At 50.8% G+C, this 17,110-nt stretch overlaps 1 protein-coding gene across 6 annotated transcripts in view; it reads right to left on the bottom strand.

The window, feature by feature from the left end:
- Positions 1-1,889: 1,889 nt before the first annotated feature.
- The window catches only part of GNB1L (G protein subunit beta 1 like), a 60,006-nt gene continuing 44,785 nt past the window's right edge, over positions 1,890-17,110 (bottom strand). For all 6 annotated transcript variants that reach the window (XM_057305839.1, XM_026486320.4, XM_048221578.2 and 3 more), the window contains one exon: positions 1,890-2,468. In XM_057305839.1, coding sequence (XP_057161822.1) covers positions 2,151-2,468 — 318 coding nt within the window. In that variant the 3' untranslated portion in view covers positions 1,890-2,150. The remainder of the gene's footprint in view (positions 2,469-17,110) is intronic.

The raw sequence follows: 17,110 nt of genomic DNA on the forward strand, positions 1-17,110 counted from the left end.
AAACAGAGCCTCCCCTTCTGACATTCATCATGTGGAAATCCTTCTGGGTGTATCCCCCAACATCCAGTGACGTGGCTACAGGATACCCAGGGGCGGGGTCCCTCCCAGAGGTGCTGGAGGACACTCGCCAGCACCTCTGTCCAACAGGGCCCACGTGGGTAGGCCAGTCCCCAGGATGGGCCTTGCACGAGCTCCCGCGGTATTCAGTCCCCGAGGAAGGGGCCAGAGGTCCCCGCGGAGGCTGGGCAGAAGACCAGCAGTATACATTGTCGGCAGTGTGGTGGGGTCTTTCCTCAAGGAGCCCGGGGCGGGGACTGAGGGGTGGTGAATTTATTTTGGTGGCCCGGGTCAGACATGTGTCTGCTCGATCCAGAACGCTTCTGCCCGAGATCAAGCTAGCCTCATCGGGCTGCCTGTCAGCTCCACCTCCAGGGCCCCAAGGTCGCCAGCCCATGCCCACATCTCTGCCGGTCTGGCTGCCGGGGGCCGTGGCTGCCCACCACACAACCACGCCTACTCCATCTTGGGGGCTAAGTGCCACGACTAGGCCTTGCCACTCTGAGAGCCAAGGACTCCGCTGCATTTAGAGGTCCTGCTGTGTGACAGTGGCTCCAACCGACCTGCAGAGAAGAGAAACCGCAGCTCTCCAGGGATGCTGGGTTCCCCTTGTGGATGCACTCCTCAACGTCCTGGGGAAAGGCTCTGGCCCCTCTTGTGGAGGGTGAGCAGCTCTCATGGGCTAAGTCCCCTCGAATACCCCAATCTCCCTGACCCCTTGGGCCATTCCCTCTGCGGCACGCTGGTTCTGGCATTGCAACCGTACTCAGCGAACCTGCCTTGTGGTCCAGGTTTTAACCAAGCAACCACACCCTTGGGCCCCTTTCTTACTCCTCGGGCTGCAACAAGTCCAGACCCTCTGTTAGTGGCCCTGTTTCCATGGATTTGGCCTGATGCGTTTCATATTCCTGCCACCTGGATCCCACACGTGTTCTCCAGATTTCTATCTGCATGAAGTTCTTCTGGAGCATAGCCACCTCATCACAGGCCATACTTTGTACCTCACCCTTTGGGGCCTCCTGGGGCCTGAGTCTAGTATAAGCAAAGCTGGCGTGGGGGGAGGTGGTCCTGAGTGTCCCACAAGGACCCCACCCCAGGGGGAGCCATTCCGGGTCCTCCAGGTAAAGGAGGACTGACCTCTTCAGTCAGAGACTGAAAGGGGCTCTTCTGGCAAAAAAGGTAGCAGAACAAAGGGGTTTGAGGCCCCCAGCTTCCTCAGTGGCTGCCCATAGCCCCCATCCCAATTTCCAGGGTCACATTCCTTCCCAATCAACAGCCCAGCTTTAAAAGCTGCCCTGATGGCTGGGCCCAGCCATGCATGGAAGGAGACCGGACACACTGCCTGCTTTGGCTGCTAATTCCCAATTGCCCTGTGTGCACACTGCTGGCTCTGTGTTGTTGGTGGCTGTGTCGGCAACACTTAATTCTGCCGTGCTTTCCACCCTGAAGATGGCACCTTGCCATCTTTGGTCTTCCTCTTGTTGGGGCGGCACTTCCTCCCATGGATCCTGCGCTTGGCCTGGCCCTGAACCACGAGCTCTCTCTGCCTTTGCTGCCATCCACAGCCCACCCGCCTCCTGCCTTGCTCCCTTGCAGGGTCTGGCCACTTCTTTCTATTGGTTCTGGCTTCAGCCCTGTGCGTCAGGAGCTCCTGGCCATCCCCGGAGTGAGGAGCAACACGAGTCAGCAGGACCTGGGGATCACATTCGGTGTTCCCCACTGGACAGGGGTCAACCCTACCCAGTGGAAGGTCTGAGGCGAGCTCTTGGAGCTGACCCTAAGAGGGAATCCGGGGTGTCACCTTGGAGAATTTGTCCCTTGAGCCTGTGGGCTTGCATCTAGAGGTTTATTGTAAAGCAGCCCCGGGCTGGCCTCTCGCCTGGGCCACAGTTGCCCAGGCGCCTGCCCAGTTACTCTTGGTAAACTGCAGAGTCACTGTCGTACAGATGCTGTATTCCACAAAAGGAAACACACGCCTTGTGCAGAAAATGAAGACCATGGACCAAGCACCTCTTGTAACTGGAAGAGGAGAACTGTGACTGGCTGGCTGGGGGCGGGGGGGAGTCCCGATGCACGGTTTCCACATGCCTGGATCAGGCCAAAGCATGGGCGCCCACCTCCCCGCCCTCAGCGTGTCCCAACAAGGGAGTGGACGCGTCACTGCGGACCGGGTAGAGCGACCAGATGCTGATGCGCTGATCACCAGACCCTGCGGCCAGCAAGCCATCGGTGGCAAAGGCGACACAGTGGACAGTGGCACTGTGGAAGGACAGCACAGCCAGTGGCTTCATCGTCCGCCAGTGAAACACACGGACACGATGGTCCCAGCCCGCAGTGGCCAGGATCTTGCGGTCTGGCCTGATCTTGACATCAGCAATCCCAGGATTGGTGAGTTCGTGAGTTCTGCACACCTGTAAGATCAAGAGAACCATGAAATGGCTTCTTAGACCTGTCCCAGGGGCGCCCACCCATGGACAGCCCTAGTCTGGCAGCCAGAACAAGGAGGGAAATGTAGGCTGCCAAGATGGCCATATGCTCCTACAAACTTACTCCCTACCTCCCAGGAGCCAGGCACAGACCTGCTGAGGGGAGCAGCCTGACCGCTGCCCTTGACTGAGCCCTTGACTTATGACAGAAGACTTCAGGCCCTTCCCTCAGAGAGCCCCTGTGGTCCCGCAGAGCTGCTCCCCTACACAAGGTCTGGGAGGAACACAGGGGCTGCTGTTTCTCTACCTATCAGGCCCTCAGGAAAGACCTCAGTGGGCCAGGTCCTGGGGCCCCTCACCACGGAAACACACTGCACTCTAGCATCCCAGCAAGATGCATCTCCAGCTTGATAGCAGCATAAAGTCTGCATGTTTCTCTCCTGGGGAAACCTCACGCCCGTCCACAGCATGAGGAAGATGAGAGATGCGGCAAAAGGGTTGAAGGGCCACGGGGGGGAGTGGGTGCAGGAGCACCTGCAGACCTGCCACACTGGCCATGGCTGAAACCTTAGTCCCTAGCTTGGTTCTCAGAGGAGGGCAGGCAAAACTAAACAAGGAGTTGCACAGGCGTCTTCTATCTGCATGGAGACACTGGGAGCCAACCTCTCTCTGGAGGCTGAGTGCTCCCACAGTCAGTGCTGGGTGATGACCCTCACCGACACGTGCCTCCTGCAGCAGGTAGGGAATCGGAGCTGCCTTTGTGGTCACAGCTATTTATGGTTACACGGCACTGTCTCATGCGTTGCAATCTGGCATCTCTGTCCCCATGCACTAAATGACAAAGGCACTTTGCCATCATTGTGACAATACACAGTAGCCACTTCCTTCTACTGACCTTGTGTTTGGCCTAGCCCCATGCACCATGAGCCCCCATTGCCCTGAGGTTGCCTTTGCTGTCCCTTACCAGCACACCCTTTTCTCCTAATTCACTTCCTAATGGGGCCATGGTGGTCCTGGTTAAGAATCACTCATCTCTACAAAGATAACACAAGGGAAAAGGAAGAAAGAAACATGGAAAAACAAATGGCAACATCCCTTGGAAGCAAACAGAAATTGTCACCAAGGATTTTTTTTTGGCCATAATTTAATAAACCCAAACCTCAGGAAGCAGTTACCTCTATAAAACAAGAACCCGAAGCAGCAAAACACAGAGGAGGAAAGCTGAACTGACAGAGCACAGAAAAGAAGAGGAAGGAAGACCTCAGAGAAATGGAGGGAATGGGAAATGGCAGAAGGAGCCTGGAATAAGACAGAACAGGAATGATACAAAGTGAGCAAAGTGAAAGGGAAACAAAGAGTTACAACGGACTGGAGAGAAAACAGCAGACATGGAAGACAGGCAGAGGTGCTCTAACATTCAGTGATTTAGAAAATCACTTTTAATTTCTAGAAAAATTGAAGCCTTATGATCCAGATCCAAAGACAGGCTCTAGGACGGTCAATGTTAAGATACGCCTTAGGAAGATCACTGGACTTAACAGCTAAAAAAGTCCTTTTGGTACTCAGGCAAATAAGATCATGTCGATTGTGAGGTAAGGTTAGGCCGTCCTCAAAATGTTCCACGGCCACCTCTGTGCCAGCAGACAGTGGAAGCTGCGAAGGCAGGCATGGGCCAAGAATTTTATATTCAGCCAAACTGCTGTTCAAGTATAAAAACAAGAGACAAGCATTTTTGAACATGTAAGAACTTAAAGAATATGCTCCCATAAGCTCTTCTTGAAGGACTGGAAGATTAACTCCAGTCTCATAAGAGATAACCAGAGAACTTTAGCAGATGATCTGGCAGAAAGCAAGTAATCTACTTACCAGTAGGATTAGATCTAAAACAATACACGGATTACGGCTATAGAACCGGTTATGTAACTAACCGAAATATGGGAGGATAGTGAGGGATGGGATATTTGTTAAATTCACTGATTTGTTCATCTTTTGTCACTTGGGGCTAAGATAAAATCGTCAACCTCATACTTGAGAGATTATCTGACAATCCACTGTAAGTAATGACAAAAACAACATTACTTCCTTCCCCATCCCTGACACGAGGTGCCATGTTTTCCTAGTATTTGCCCTTGTATTTCTCCACAAAAATATACTCAACAGATTTATAATTAGATTCCAAAGTTAAATCCAAATCTGTGCTATGTGTAAGAGAGACACCGAAAGGGTGATTAGCAGATATACCAGGAGAGTGCAGACAAGAGAAACAGGGGTCCAGTGTCAGTAATAGGAAACATTGAATTCAGAGGAAAAGGCACGAAGACAGACTACGTACCATACTTACCAATGATAAAGGGTACAATTCGCAATGAAGAGCTATGGCTGGCTGTTCTAGAGATAAACGGGCGTATCATTCATGAAGTGAGAACAACAGGAATGCGGCTATGATGGAGTAACTGGTACCAGACCAGTCCTCATGCTATAAACCAACCATCAGACTGGACAAAAAATAGCTAGCAACCGTGTCCAGGCAGGCAGTGGACAACAGGTGGGGAGGGGCAGCTGATGAGAAGAGCCTCCCAAACGCTCTGGCAGCAATCTGCCCGGGGAAGTGTCCCAGCCACGAAACCTAGGTGGTGCGCAGAGGCCACATGAAGCTGAGGAGGCAGAGATCAGAGCGTGGGGGCAGCTGGAGCAGCTAATCTGTGGGGTGAGCCAGCAGCATGGAGGCAACTGGCCTGCAGTCGCATCTGGGTTCCCCATCAGTCCTTGTGGGAGGGCTGGGCTGTGCATGCTCACGACACCACATGAGGTTTACTGGACTGTGACTGTAGCAAAGTTAAATGGAACAGATACAGGAGATCAACTGTGATCTTGGGTCCAGCCGGCCCAAGCGCAAATAAGGCCTGGCAACCCAACACCAGCTGAGATGCTACAATGGTCTTGCTTCAGGAATAATCGGGTAGGGCCTACCCTGGACCTACTGTAACAATGCTAGAGACAGAGCTCTACACGGTCTGAAGGCGAGGCAGAGTGCAGAAGGGGAGTGCTGCCACATTAGAGGAGCCTGGGAAGGACCCTGGGCTTCCCACGTATCTGCCCTGACAGAGCGTAAAGCCAAGCCCCCACAAGTTCAAGGTGAACAGCCAGTAAGCGAACTCTCTGCAAGGACAGAAGTAAATATTCTTCAGAGCAAAAGATTAGAATTCTGAGTCTCCATCACGTATCATTTACAACGTTGAGCACACAAACAAAGAAATTATTAGACATGCAAAGAAGCAGGAATATATGACCCATAGTCCACTGGAAAAAAAGCAGTAAATAGAAACTGGCCCAGAACGGCACAGGTGTTGAACATATCAGACAAAAACTTTAAAGCAGCTACTTAAGTACGTTCCAAAAAAATGAAAGAAAATGCATTCAAATAATTATAAAGAACAATTTCCCTGATGCGTGAACAGACAGGAATTATTAGCAGAAAAATGGAGATTATAAAAAAAGAACGAACCCAGAACAGCCAACGTATTATGTTAAAGGAGAAGAACAAAGTCAGAGGCCTGACGCTACCTGACTTCAGGACTTACTAGAAAGCTACAGTGGTCGAGACAGTGTGGTATTGATGAAAGAAGAGACAGATCAAAGAAACAGCATACAGAGCCCAGAAATAGACCCACATAAATAGAATCAACTCATCTTTGATAAAGGAGCAAAGGAAACATAATGAAGGAAAAGATACTCTTTTAACAAGCAGTGCTGGAAAAACTGGACATCCGTGCAAAAATATGATTCTTGACAAAGACCTCACACCTCTAATTTGCAAAAAATAACTCAAAATGAATCACAGACCTGAATATAAAACACAACACTATAAAAATCATAAAAGATAACATAAGACAAAACCCTAGATGACTTTGGGCTTGGCAATGATATTTTATTTTAATTTTTTAAAAAGATTTTATTATTTTTGTGAGACAGAGAGAGTGCATGTGCAACCAGGAGCAGTGGGAGGGGCAGAGGGAGAAGCAGACTCCCCGCTGAGCAGGGAGCCTGATGCAGGACTCGATCCCAGGACCCCGGGATCATGACCTGAGCTGAAGGCAGATGCTTAACTGACTGAGCCACTCAGACGCCCAGCAATGACATTTTAGACACAATATCAAAGGCACGATCCATGAAAGAAAGAATTGATAAGCTAAGCTTCACTAAAATTAAAATTTTCTTCTCTGTGAAAGACACTGGTGAGAGAATGAAAAGACAGGCAACAAAACAGGAGAAAATATTTGCATCTGGTAAAGGACTATTAACCAAAATGTGCAAAGAACTCTTAAAACTCAACAATAAGAAAACAAACAACCTGATTGGAAAATGGGCAAAAGACTAACACACACTTCACCACAGATCAACACATGGCAGGTAAGCACATGAAAAGTGCTTCTGTCATATGTTATCAGGGAAATGCAAATTAGAACAATAACCTAAGATAACACTGTATGTCAACTATACTTCAATAATAATTATAAAGAAAACACCAGATACCCATTATACTCTTGTTGGAACGACCAAAGTCCAGAACACTGACAACACCAAATGCTGGCGAGGCTGTGGAGTCACAGGAACTCTCGCTCACTGGGGCGGGAATGCACTACAGCCACTTTGGAAGACAGCGTGGTGGTATCCTGACAAAACTAAACATTCTCTCACCACGTGATCTAGAAATTGCGGGCTTTGGTATTTACCCAAAGGAGCTGAAAATGTATATCCATACAAAAAACTGTGGGGTGCCTGGATGGCTCAGTCAGTTAAGCACCCGACCCTCGCTTTCAGGTCATGATCTCAGGGTCACGAGATCGAGCCCCATGTCAGTCTCTGTGCTGGGTGTGGAGCCTGCCTGGGATTCTCTCTTCTCCCTCTCCCTCTGCCCCCCCCCCCAAATTCTGTACATCAGTGTTTACAGCAGCTTTACTCGTAACTGCCAAACCTGGAAGCAACCAAGGTGTCCTTTAATACGTGAAGGGACAAATAAACTGTGTTGCATCCAGACACTGGACTATTATTCGGTGCTAAAAAGAAATGAGCCATCAGACTATAAAAGACACAGAGGAACCTTAAATGCATATTACTCACTAAAAGAAGCCAATCTGAAAAGGCTACATACTGTATGATTCCAGCCATACGACGTTCTGGAAAAGGCAAAACCAAACCATAGAGACAGCAAAACAATGAGTGGTTGTCAAGGGTCAGTGCGGGAGGAGGAATGACTGTGCAGAGCACAGAGGATTTTTAGGGCAGTGAAAACACTGTGTGTGATACCATAATGGTGGATACATGTCATTATACATTCGTCCAAACCCACAGAAGGCACACCACCAAGAGTGAACGTACTGCGAGCCGCAGACTCCGGGTGATAATGTGTCAGTGAGATCAGCCTGTTGTCCCGCTCCGGTGGGCTCTCGATAACGGGGGAGGCTGTGCATGCGTGGGGGTGAAGGGCAAGGGGAGTGTGGGGTATGCCTGTACTTTCCTCTCAATTTTGCTGTGAACCTAAAACTGTTCTAAAAAACAAAAAAAAGTCTTTTATTTAAAAAAAAAAAAAGAGGGGCGGGACGCCTGGGTGGCACAGCGGTTAAGCGTCTGCCTTCGGCTCAGGGCGTGATCCTGGCGTTATGGGATCGAGCCCCACGTCAGGCTCCTCCGCTATGAGCCTGCTTCTTCCTCTCCCACTCCCCCTGCTTGTGTTCCCTCTCTCACGGGCTGTCTCTATCTCTGTCAAATAAATAAATAAAATCTTAAAAAAAAAAAAAAAGAAGAAGAGGGGCGCCTGGGTGGCTCAGTAGGTTAAGCATCTGATCCCGGGGTCCTGGAATGGAGCCCTGTATTGGGCTCCCTGCTCAGAGGGGAGCCAGCTTCTCCTTCTGCCCCTCACCCTGCTCGTGTTCTCTCTCTCTCTCTCAAATAAATAAATAAATAAATAAATAAATAAATAAAGTCTTAAAAAAAAAAAGAACAATTGAAAACGTAGAACTGAGCAGCTCAGTAACTGAAGTGAAAAACTTGTAGGATAGGCAGACTGTAAATCATTTAAAAAAGTCAGTAAACTAGAGGACATATCAACAGACATTATTCAATCTGAAGAACAGAGAGAGGAATATGATTGAAGAAAACTGAACAGAGCCTCAGAGAGTATGGAATGACATCCAATTGTCTAACTTATGGAAGTTCCAAGAGAGTCAGATACTGAAAACCACAGATGAACACAACCTTGAAAGCCACCATAGAGTGAGACACATGTTGTGTCCGATAATAACGATAAGATACAACGAATTCTTATTAGAAACTATGGACGTCAGATGACAATGGAACGACACCTTTACAGTGAGTGAAGGAAAACAAAACCATCATCCCTAGATTCGGTAGGCAGAATTCTTTTTTAAAAAGAGGGTGAGATAGACATTATTCACAAACAGAAGCTAGAGAATCTTTTGCCAGAAGAACTACATTTCAAGAAATGCTAAAGGGTATTCTCCCAGATAAAGGGAAATAAAACCAGACAGAAACTCAGACCTACGGGAAGAGCATCAGAAATGGTAACAGATGGGTAAATATAAACTCCAGTTGACCCTTGAACAACATGCAGGTTAGGGGTGCTGACTCCCCACACAGTTGATTTTGTTTGTTTGTTTGTTTTTTGAAGATTTTATTTATTTATTTGACAGAGAGAGAGAGACAGCCAACGAGAGAGGGAACACAAGCAGGAGGAGTGGGAGAGGAAGAAGCAGGCTCCCAGCGGAGTGGCCTGATATGGGGCTCGATCCCAGAACGCTGGGATCACGCCCTGAGCCGAAGGCAGACGCTTAACAACTGCGCCACCCAGGCGCCCCCCCCCCACGCAGTTGAAAATCCATTTATCACTTCTGACTCCCCCAAAACTACCAATAGCCTACGGTTGACCGGAAGCCTTACTGATAGCATGAAGGGTTAACACGTATTTTGTATGCTACATGTAATATATACCACATATTCTTACAATAAGCTAGAGAAAAGAAAAGATTAATAAAATCTTAAAGAAGAGAAAACACATTTATAGTACTATTCCTTATTTATAAAAAAAAAAAAAAATCCGGGGGTGCCTGGGCGGTTCAGTCAGTTAAGTGTCTCATTCTCGATTTCAGCTCAGGTCTTGATCTCAGGTTTAGTAACTGATAATTTAAGGCAAAACCAATAACACTGTAAAGTTTATAAGGTGTGTAGAAGTCAAATGTAAAACAGCGGCAGGAGAAAGGGTGGGCGGGTGGTAAATGGAATCTTTCTAGCATGGGGTCATGACACATGCGGTATGGCGACACTGACTGAGTAGGGCTGGGTTAGGTACGTTGATGATGTGTACCGTGAGCCTGCAAGTAGCCACTCGGAAGAAATGATAAGAGCTATATCAAAGAAACCAAGAGAGGAAATAAAATGGAAAACTAAAAAATGAATATTTGATTAACACACAAGAAGGCAGGAAAGGAGTAAAACAGGGTCAAAAACAGAAGTGACAAGTGGAAAACCAGTATCAAGATGGCAGACCAATAATTACATTACATGCAAAAAGTGCTCCAATTAGAAGGCAAAGATTGTCAGAAAGGATTAAAAAAAGCAAGACTGCCAAAGATGCTTTTTATTTATTTTTATTTTTATTTATTTATTTTTAAAGATTTTATTTATTTATTTGACATAGAGAGACAGCCAGAGAGACAGGGAACACAAGCAGGGGGAGTGGGAGAGGAAGAAGCAGGCTCCCAGCAGAGAAGCCTGATGTGGGGCTCGATCCCGGGACACTGGGATCACACCCTGAGCCGAAGGCAGACGCTTAACGACTGCGCCACCCAGGAGCCCCAAAGATGCTTTTTAAATAAAAGAGATGGACATAGGTTGAAAATAAGGGAGACATGCCTCGAAAAGAGGAAACCTGAGAAAGCTGGTGCTGCTGTATTAGCGTCAGACCAAGCCGACCCCAAGACAAAGGATGTGTTACACCCGAAACTAACGTAACATTCATTGTGTGTCAACTACACTTCGATTTTAAAAATATTAAATTACTACAACTAAACAAAAAAAGATGTGACAAGAGCTATAGAAGGATATTTCATGATGACCATTCAGCAGGATGTGGTAACCATCTTAAATGCACGTAATCACAGTGCTTCAAAATTCACGAAGCAGAACAGACAGAAAGGGGGAAATAGGCACATTCACGACGACACTCAAAGACTCAAAGACCTCTCGGTACCTGGCAAAAAACTGGATGAAAAGATCAGTAGGGATATTGAAGACGTGAACGCTACCAACCACCCTGACGAAGGTCGTGCTGACGGAACACCCCGCCCAACAACTGCGTAACACAAGCGTTCACCAAGATGTAACAGCATATGCTGGGCCAAACACAAGCCTCAATAAATATCTAAATGCTGACATTGTGCAGATGCCTCTACTGACAGCAGAATTAAGCTAGATTAAAGATAGCTACAAAATCGACAAATATTTGGAAATTAAATAATTTACTTCTAAGGAACAACTGGATCAAAGAAGAAATCATAAGGGAAAATAGACAGTATTTTGAACTGAATAAAAATGAAGACACAGAAATCAGAATCTGTGGGACAGACCCACCAAGGCTAGTGAGTCGGCTGGGGGCTGGCTCCCCCACAGCCCAGGGGAAGGGCCAGGGCAAACCCAGAGAAGCACCTAGAACTGTGGGCACCATCAACGTGCAGATTCACACATGCAGAGACCCCCACTAAACGTGCCCTCATGGGCGGCCTCCTCGGCTTCTGGAAGGAGTGCCTGAGGAGTTAGAATGCCTGAGCAGTATTTATGGTACGAAAGAGCAGCGATGAGATGCACTCTGCGTGCAAAACCAGCTCTGTGAGAGACACACCAACATCTGAAGACAAGTGGACGGCAAAACACTTAGAAAAAAAAAACTATAAAAAGAAGTAGTATAATCAGAAGAAATCTGGCATGAACCATATGAATAGTTGGCAAAATAGGCTCTTAGAGATAATGAGAGTCGCTAAAGTATAAAGGTTCAATTCCCCAGGAAGATGGCCATTCTAAACCGGTATGTCCCTGAGCCAGCTTCAAAATGCAGAAGCAAGAACACACCGGCTGCAGGAGAAGTTGCCAAGATGTGCCTCGGTGCCGGGGACTCCCTGCCCCTTCCGGAGGCGCCCAGTCACACGCACAATGTCGGGGCTGCACGGCCCCCACGGCTGCCAGAGCACGTGCAGGTACGGCCATGCACCCAGCAACGAGAAGCACTTCCTTCCCACACACATGTGGAATACTTATGTCAACTGGACTGGCCTCCACATTTCAAAGAGCTGATATCATGCAGACCTTATTCTCCGACCACACCGGCATTGAGTTAAAAATTCAGAAAAAAAAAAAAAAAAAAAAACTGGGGAGGAAACAAAAGCCAAACATTTGGAAACATAAAAACACTCTGATCAGCCCAGCAGTCAGAGAACAAACAAAAATTGGGTTCCACCCCCCCCCCCCATGAAGATGGTGACATCTCCCAACGTGGGATGCAGCTAGAGGGCTGCACACAGGCTGCCGCTGCCGCCGGGGGTCGGTCGGCAGAGAAAAAGCGGACTTCAAATGCAGTTCAAGTCAGAGCCACAGACCAAGCCCAGAGAACACGGGAGGAAGGAAGGGAAAGATCAGAGCAAAAATGATGAAACAGAAAAGGATTTTTTTTCTTTCTTTTCTTTTTCTTCTTTCAAACCATAAGAGACTCTTAATGATAGAAAAAGATTTTTAAAGATCAACAGAGATAAGACTGATTAGGGATAAAAATGGGAAAGTTTTATAAATACAGCAGAGTCTATGCAATCATTTCAAACAACTAAAAAAAAGGGTAGTATGAAAATACCTCGAAAGCTTTTATGCCCAGAGACAAATTCTTAGAAAAAGGCAACTTAACAAAAAAAATCAAGAAACCTAAATCAGTCCAAAAAGAAAATCAAGCCTTCCTTGCAGAGAAAACACCTGCCCCCATGGGAAAGAGCGACCCATGGCCACTCACCAAACAGACCCCTGCCAGCTTATCCAGAGATCAGGAGAGGAGGGGATGCCTGCCTCGATTCTGGGGCTCCTGAAACCATAAACAGAGAGGGGTGACAGGGGAGGGGGTGCAGCTTAGTTTACCGAGAGACAGACTGATGGCCCCAACAACTCCGACTGGGCCCCACCACACAGAAATGGACATGCTCTGTCACAGGTTATTTTAAGACTAAATAGTTGTTTCAGTATCATAAAAGCCAAATAATGCAATTCATTAAATTAACTGATCTGAGAAGAAAAGCCATGAGTCTGACAGCACAACGCCTATTCACGATTCAGATTTTTTCCCCACTAGGAGTAGAAGGAGGATCTGGTATGATGAGAACCTGCCAAAACCTGGCAGCAAACTCGCACGCTGTCCAACCTGCAGCACTCGCGGGAGGCTCACTACAGCCCCTGCCTCCACGAAGCGTGGCCTGGGTTCCTGGACCATCCAGGCACCTCCACGCCCACCCTGCATCTCACGGTCAGGGACCTCCTCCTACTCTTGCAGGGCTCTGGCCAGTGCCTGGCTCCACCAATTAGTGGACCATGATGCCCAGGCCTCCAAGTGGCACATGCTGGAGAAGGACTGTGGGAGCTGAGGTCACTGCGCATGTGTGAGAAGGCAAATCCCACGTGTGCTCGCGTGTGACCATCACCGGCCCTCATCCTGTTCTCTTCCGTGGACTTTGCCTCAAGCCAGGGGTAGCCAGGGGACCCCTGGGCTCAGAGCCATGGACACCCTGGAACCCATGTGGGGCCCTGCTGCAGGGTCGCCTCCTTCATATTCCATCTTTATGTGAATTTGTTAACAGGGGAAGTATTTTCCAGGGAGAAAAGGGCTGCTTTCAAGTCTGCTCTCTGCTGATGATCACCGAGAACCCAAGGCAAATGGAAGAGGAATCTGAACTTCCATAGAGGCCCCTGAACCGTGGTCCTCATGCACTGGAAGCTGGGTCCAGGGCAGAGAACGCCTTCCACGCCAGTGTTGCCACCTGGGAGGGGCTGGTATGCCCAGCGCTGCCCACGGGGCAGAAGTGAATCTGGTCCCGAAGCAAAGGCACAAAGCGGACTTCCGTGGCAGGAATGAAGACAGCAGCAGCAGCAGCTTTGATGGGGACCTAAATCAAAAGAGGCCAGCCCCTGTCCCGGGCTTGTATTCCCAAGGAGGACGAGGAGGGTCCATCAGGGTCTGTTCATGGTCATGGCAGCCAGAGCCTTGCTTGTTCTGCTGTGTTCCTGAGGTGCACATGGGGGATTGAGTTGTGTCCACAATTTGCTTGGTCTCAGGGCCCTGTAGTCTCCTTCCTACCTGTCCCACAGGTCCTGCTATTGACACTTTTGAGGGCGGGGCCTGGGAGAGAGAAGGCAACAGACACACAGAGGGACAAGGGGACGCCTGGCCAACCAGCCGTGGGCGCAACTCGGGGAAGCGTGGTTGGTCCGATTCCCAGCCCAGGCTGGCTGGGGTGGGCGGCCTCGATATTACTTAAAGGCCTAAAAATACTGCTGGCCGTAAATCAGCCCCTGCTTCAAGGCCATGGGCCCTGCCCAAGTGTGGGAGGAAGGAGCAGGTCTGCACACCACCTGTGTCTGACGACAGCCAAGGCCCAATCCCCTGGAGGCTGGAGGGAAAGCCACCTCTGGAAGGCAAGCGAGTGGCCCAGCACCGCCATGTGCCCCCAAGGCCACGGTGTCCTGATGAGGGTGGCCGAAGGCTCCCGGTCACTGCCATGCCCCTGGACACACCCATCCTGGATGAGGACCCTCTGGGAGGGATCCCTGGCCACTAGTGGCTCTCCCAGCACATGACCTCAGGTGCCAGGAATGTGCACACGGCGCGGCCGGCATCTGGTTCCCATTACCCACGCTCTGCTGCGGGAAACCTCATCTGCGTCTCTGCTCCCAGCGCCCGCCCGGGAGAGATTGATTTGGGCTCATTAGAGACTCCAGCAGCAGGCTGAGAGGTGAGGCACATCTGTGCCCACGTGGCTCGAGGGCCGGGGCGGGCAACCGCATCGGTGGGCCAGCACGGTGCACTGAGGGCCTCGGGGCAATGATCCCTGTGGATGCCTGTGGGTGCCGGCCCCTGACGCTTCCTCCTCAGAGGCCTTGCGTCACAACCTGAAAATCTCCAGGGCCTCTGGGGCCAACTCTGAACCGGAGGCGCAGTCGTCTCCTGGCGAGGCAGCCGTTCTCAGTGGCCGTGCTCAGCGGGAGGAGCACTGACCTCCCGCTTTGATGTGCATGGCCGAGCGGGCCCCCGAGCCCGGTGTAGCACCGTCATGTAACCACCGCGTCCACTCCGCAGTGCCGGGCTCCCCTTCTGCTTTAACTTTCAAATTCATTAATAATCCTCTGTGCTTCAACTTTTCAGTTCATCAGTGCAGTAAAAGTTCATTTCTGGACTGGAACGTGCCCCATAAATTTAAGTTTAAGTTCCAGCAGCTGTTTCCCCAACAAGCCAGCAGAGACCAGGCAAATCTGGGCCAGGTCGGCAGGAGGGGACCCTTCCAGGGGTCCTGGGGGTACTGCAGTCCAGGGTGGGGTTCTCAGGGAAGCCACCTGAGTCTTCAGCTTTTCGCAAGGTCAGGCCGATGACATTCAAGCCACAGCAGGATGGAACACTGGACCCCACAGTGGGAAGGTGGAGCCCTGCCCGGTCCCCACCAGGCTCGAGGTGCAGGAAGGAGGGGGTGTAAGAGAGAACTGCAAGGCCCACCTGGCTGGGCTCGACAGCCAGTGAGGTGCCCTCCTCTGCTGAGGACATGAAGACCCAGCACCAGACTGGCTCTGCCCGTCTTAAAGATGACAGCCATCATGACAACATTCACTCCCATCCCCACCCAGGTCCACCATTCCAAGGCCTGGGGACCCTTCCGCTGGGACAGAGGCATGAGAACTCCGCCCCGCCACAGCCAGGCCTGGCCGCATTTGGAGGCCTGTCTAAACCCCCTTCCCCTGGGGCCTCCATGGGCTCTCTAAGACAACAGAAAGAAGGACGGGTGGGTAGTTGGCTTTACTGTACGTCAGCCGTGCACTCGCACAAGCTGATCTGCTGGGGGGGGCAATGCTAAGGAAGCATAAATGTGTACCCTGTCCCCAAGTGTCACATGTGACCCACCCCTTTCCCTCTCTTGCTGGGCTCTGGCTGGCTGCCCCCCACCCTCAGATTCCTGTTCAGATCGCACCTGGAGAGACACCAGGCAGCCTCGCACCAGGACAGTAGACGGCTCCGTCCCTGCTGCTGCTGGCCACTTGTTCTGGTTTTCACCTTTGTTCTCAGACAGGACCATTCTTTTTAGGATGCCGGGTCTAGCTCCAGCTTCAGCATAAAAGGGCCCTTCCCAGGTCTCCCTCTGCCTGAGCTGTGTCCGTCTCTGGGCCTCGATGTTCCCTCCAGCACCCTGCTGCCTGGCTCCTTTCTCAGCCTCTGTCTTCCCCAGGACTCGTCACCCACCACGTGAAACCCCTGCCCCAGCTGTCCTCGCTCTGTCCCTCTTTCGGGATGACTGGGTGGCGATGCCCCACCCCCGGCTGACACCCAGGACGCGTGACGCCTGCTAGGCACTGCAGTATGCCCTGATTTTCTCTGGGGGCCCGCCCCTGCCCTCTCCAACCCCGTGCCTTAGAGGCTTGGTGGCGGCTGCCCAGGGCTTCTTCCTCTGTCTGTGAGGGTCCAGGCTGGGCAAATGTGAGGTGAGGCAGGCTTGCCAGGCTAGTAGGCAAGGCTTTACCACCTGGCGAGGGGAGATGCCTTCTTCTTCTTCTATTTTTTTTTTTTAAGATTTTATTTATTTATTTGAGAGAGAGAGACAGCCAGCGAGAGAGAGACATCCAGCGAGAGAGGGAACACAAGCAGGGGGAGTGGGAGAGGAAGAAGCGGGCTCCTAGCAGAGGAGCCTGACGTGGGACTCGATCCCAGAACGCCGGGATCACGCCCTGAGCCGAAGGCAGACGCTTAATGACTGCGCCACCCAGGCACCCCGGGGAGATGCCTTCTTCACCACAGCTCCCGTGGAGGAGGGCAGGCAGTCCTGTGCTCCAGCACTCCAGTGATGAGTGAGGTGAGGCCAGGCACCGAGCCTGCTGCTGCTTCTGCCGGCAGCCTCTCTGAGGGCCACACATTTCCCACCCCGGGCCCTGCTCCCGCACCAGACCCGGCTCTACCGCGCTGCCCTTCCACGCAGCTTCCACTAGCTGTCAAGTGGCCAAGTCTCAGCCTTCCGAGGCTTCCTGGCAAATGGGGACTCCTTGGCCACCCCAAGACACCCAGGCCGCCCTCTGGGGGCCAAGAGGCATCGTACATCTCACGCCCTGTGACCTGCAGCCCCCTGGGATCTGCACGAGTGTGAGGCCTGGACAGGAGGCTCCCCGCCCCCCAACTCTCCCCACCCAGGTTCCAAACAGGGCTGAGGGTGAAGGCTGGGCCACCGCATGCTGACCGCCAGCCACAGGCCCCGACCTGGCCCCCAAGTGCTCCAGGAGCCACATGGGAAGGGAAAGTCCACTGAGACCTGATGGGAAGGTTTTGAGCAACA

This window comes from Ursus arctos, unplaced genomic scaffold, assembly GCF_023065955.2.
Source record: "Ursus arctos isolate Adak ecotype North America unplaced genomic scaffold, UrsArc2.0 scaffold_34, whole genome shotgun sequence".
Lineage (NCBI taxonomy): Eukaryota > Metazoa > Chordata > Mammalia > Carnivora > Ursidae > Ursus > Ursus arctos.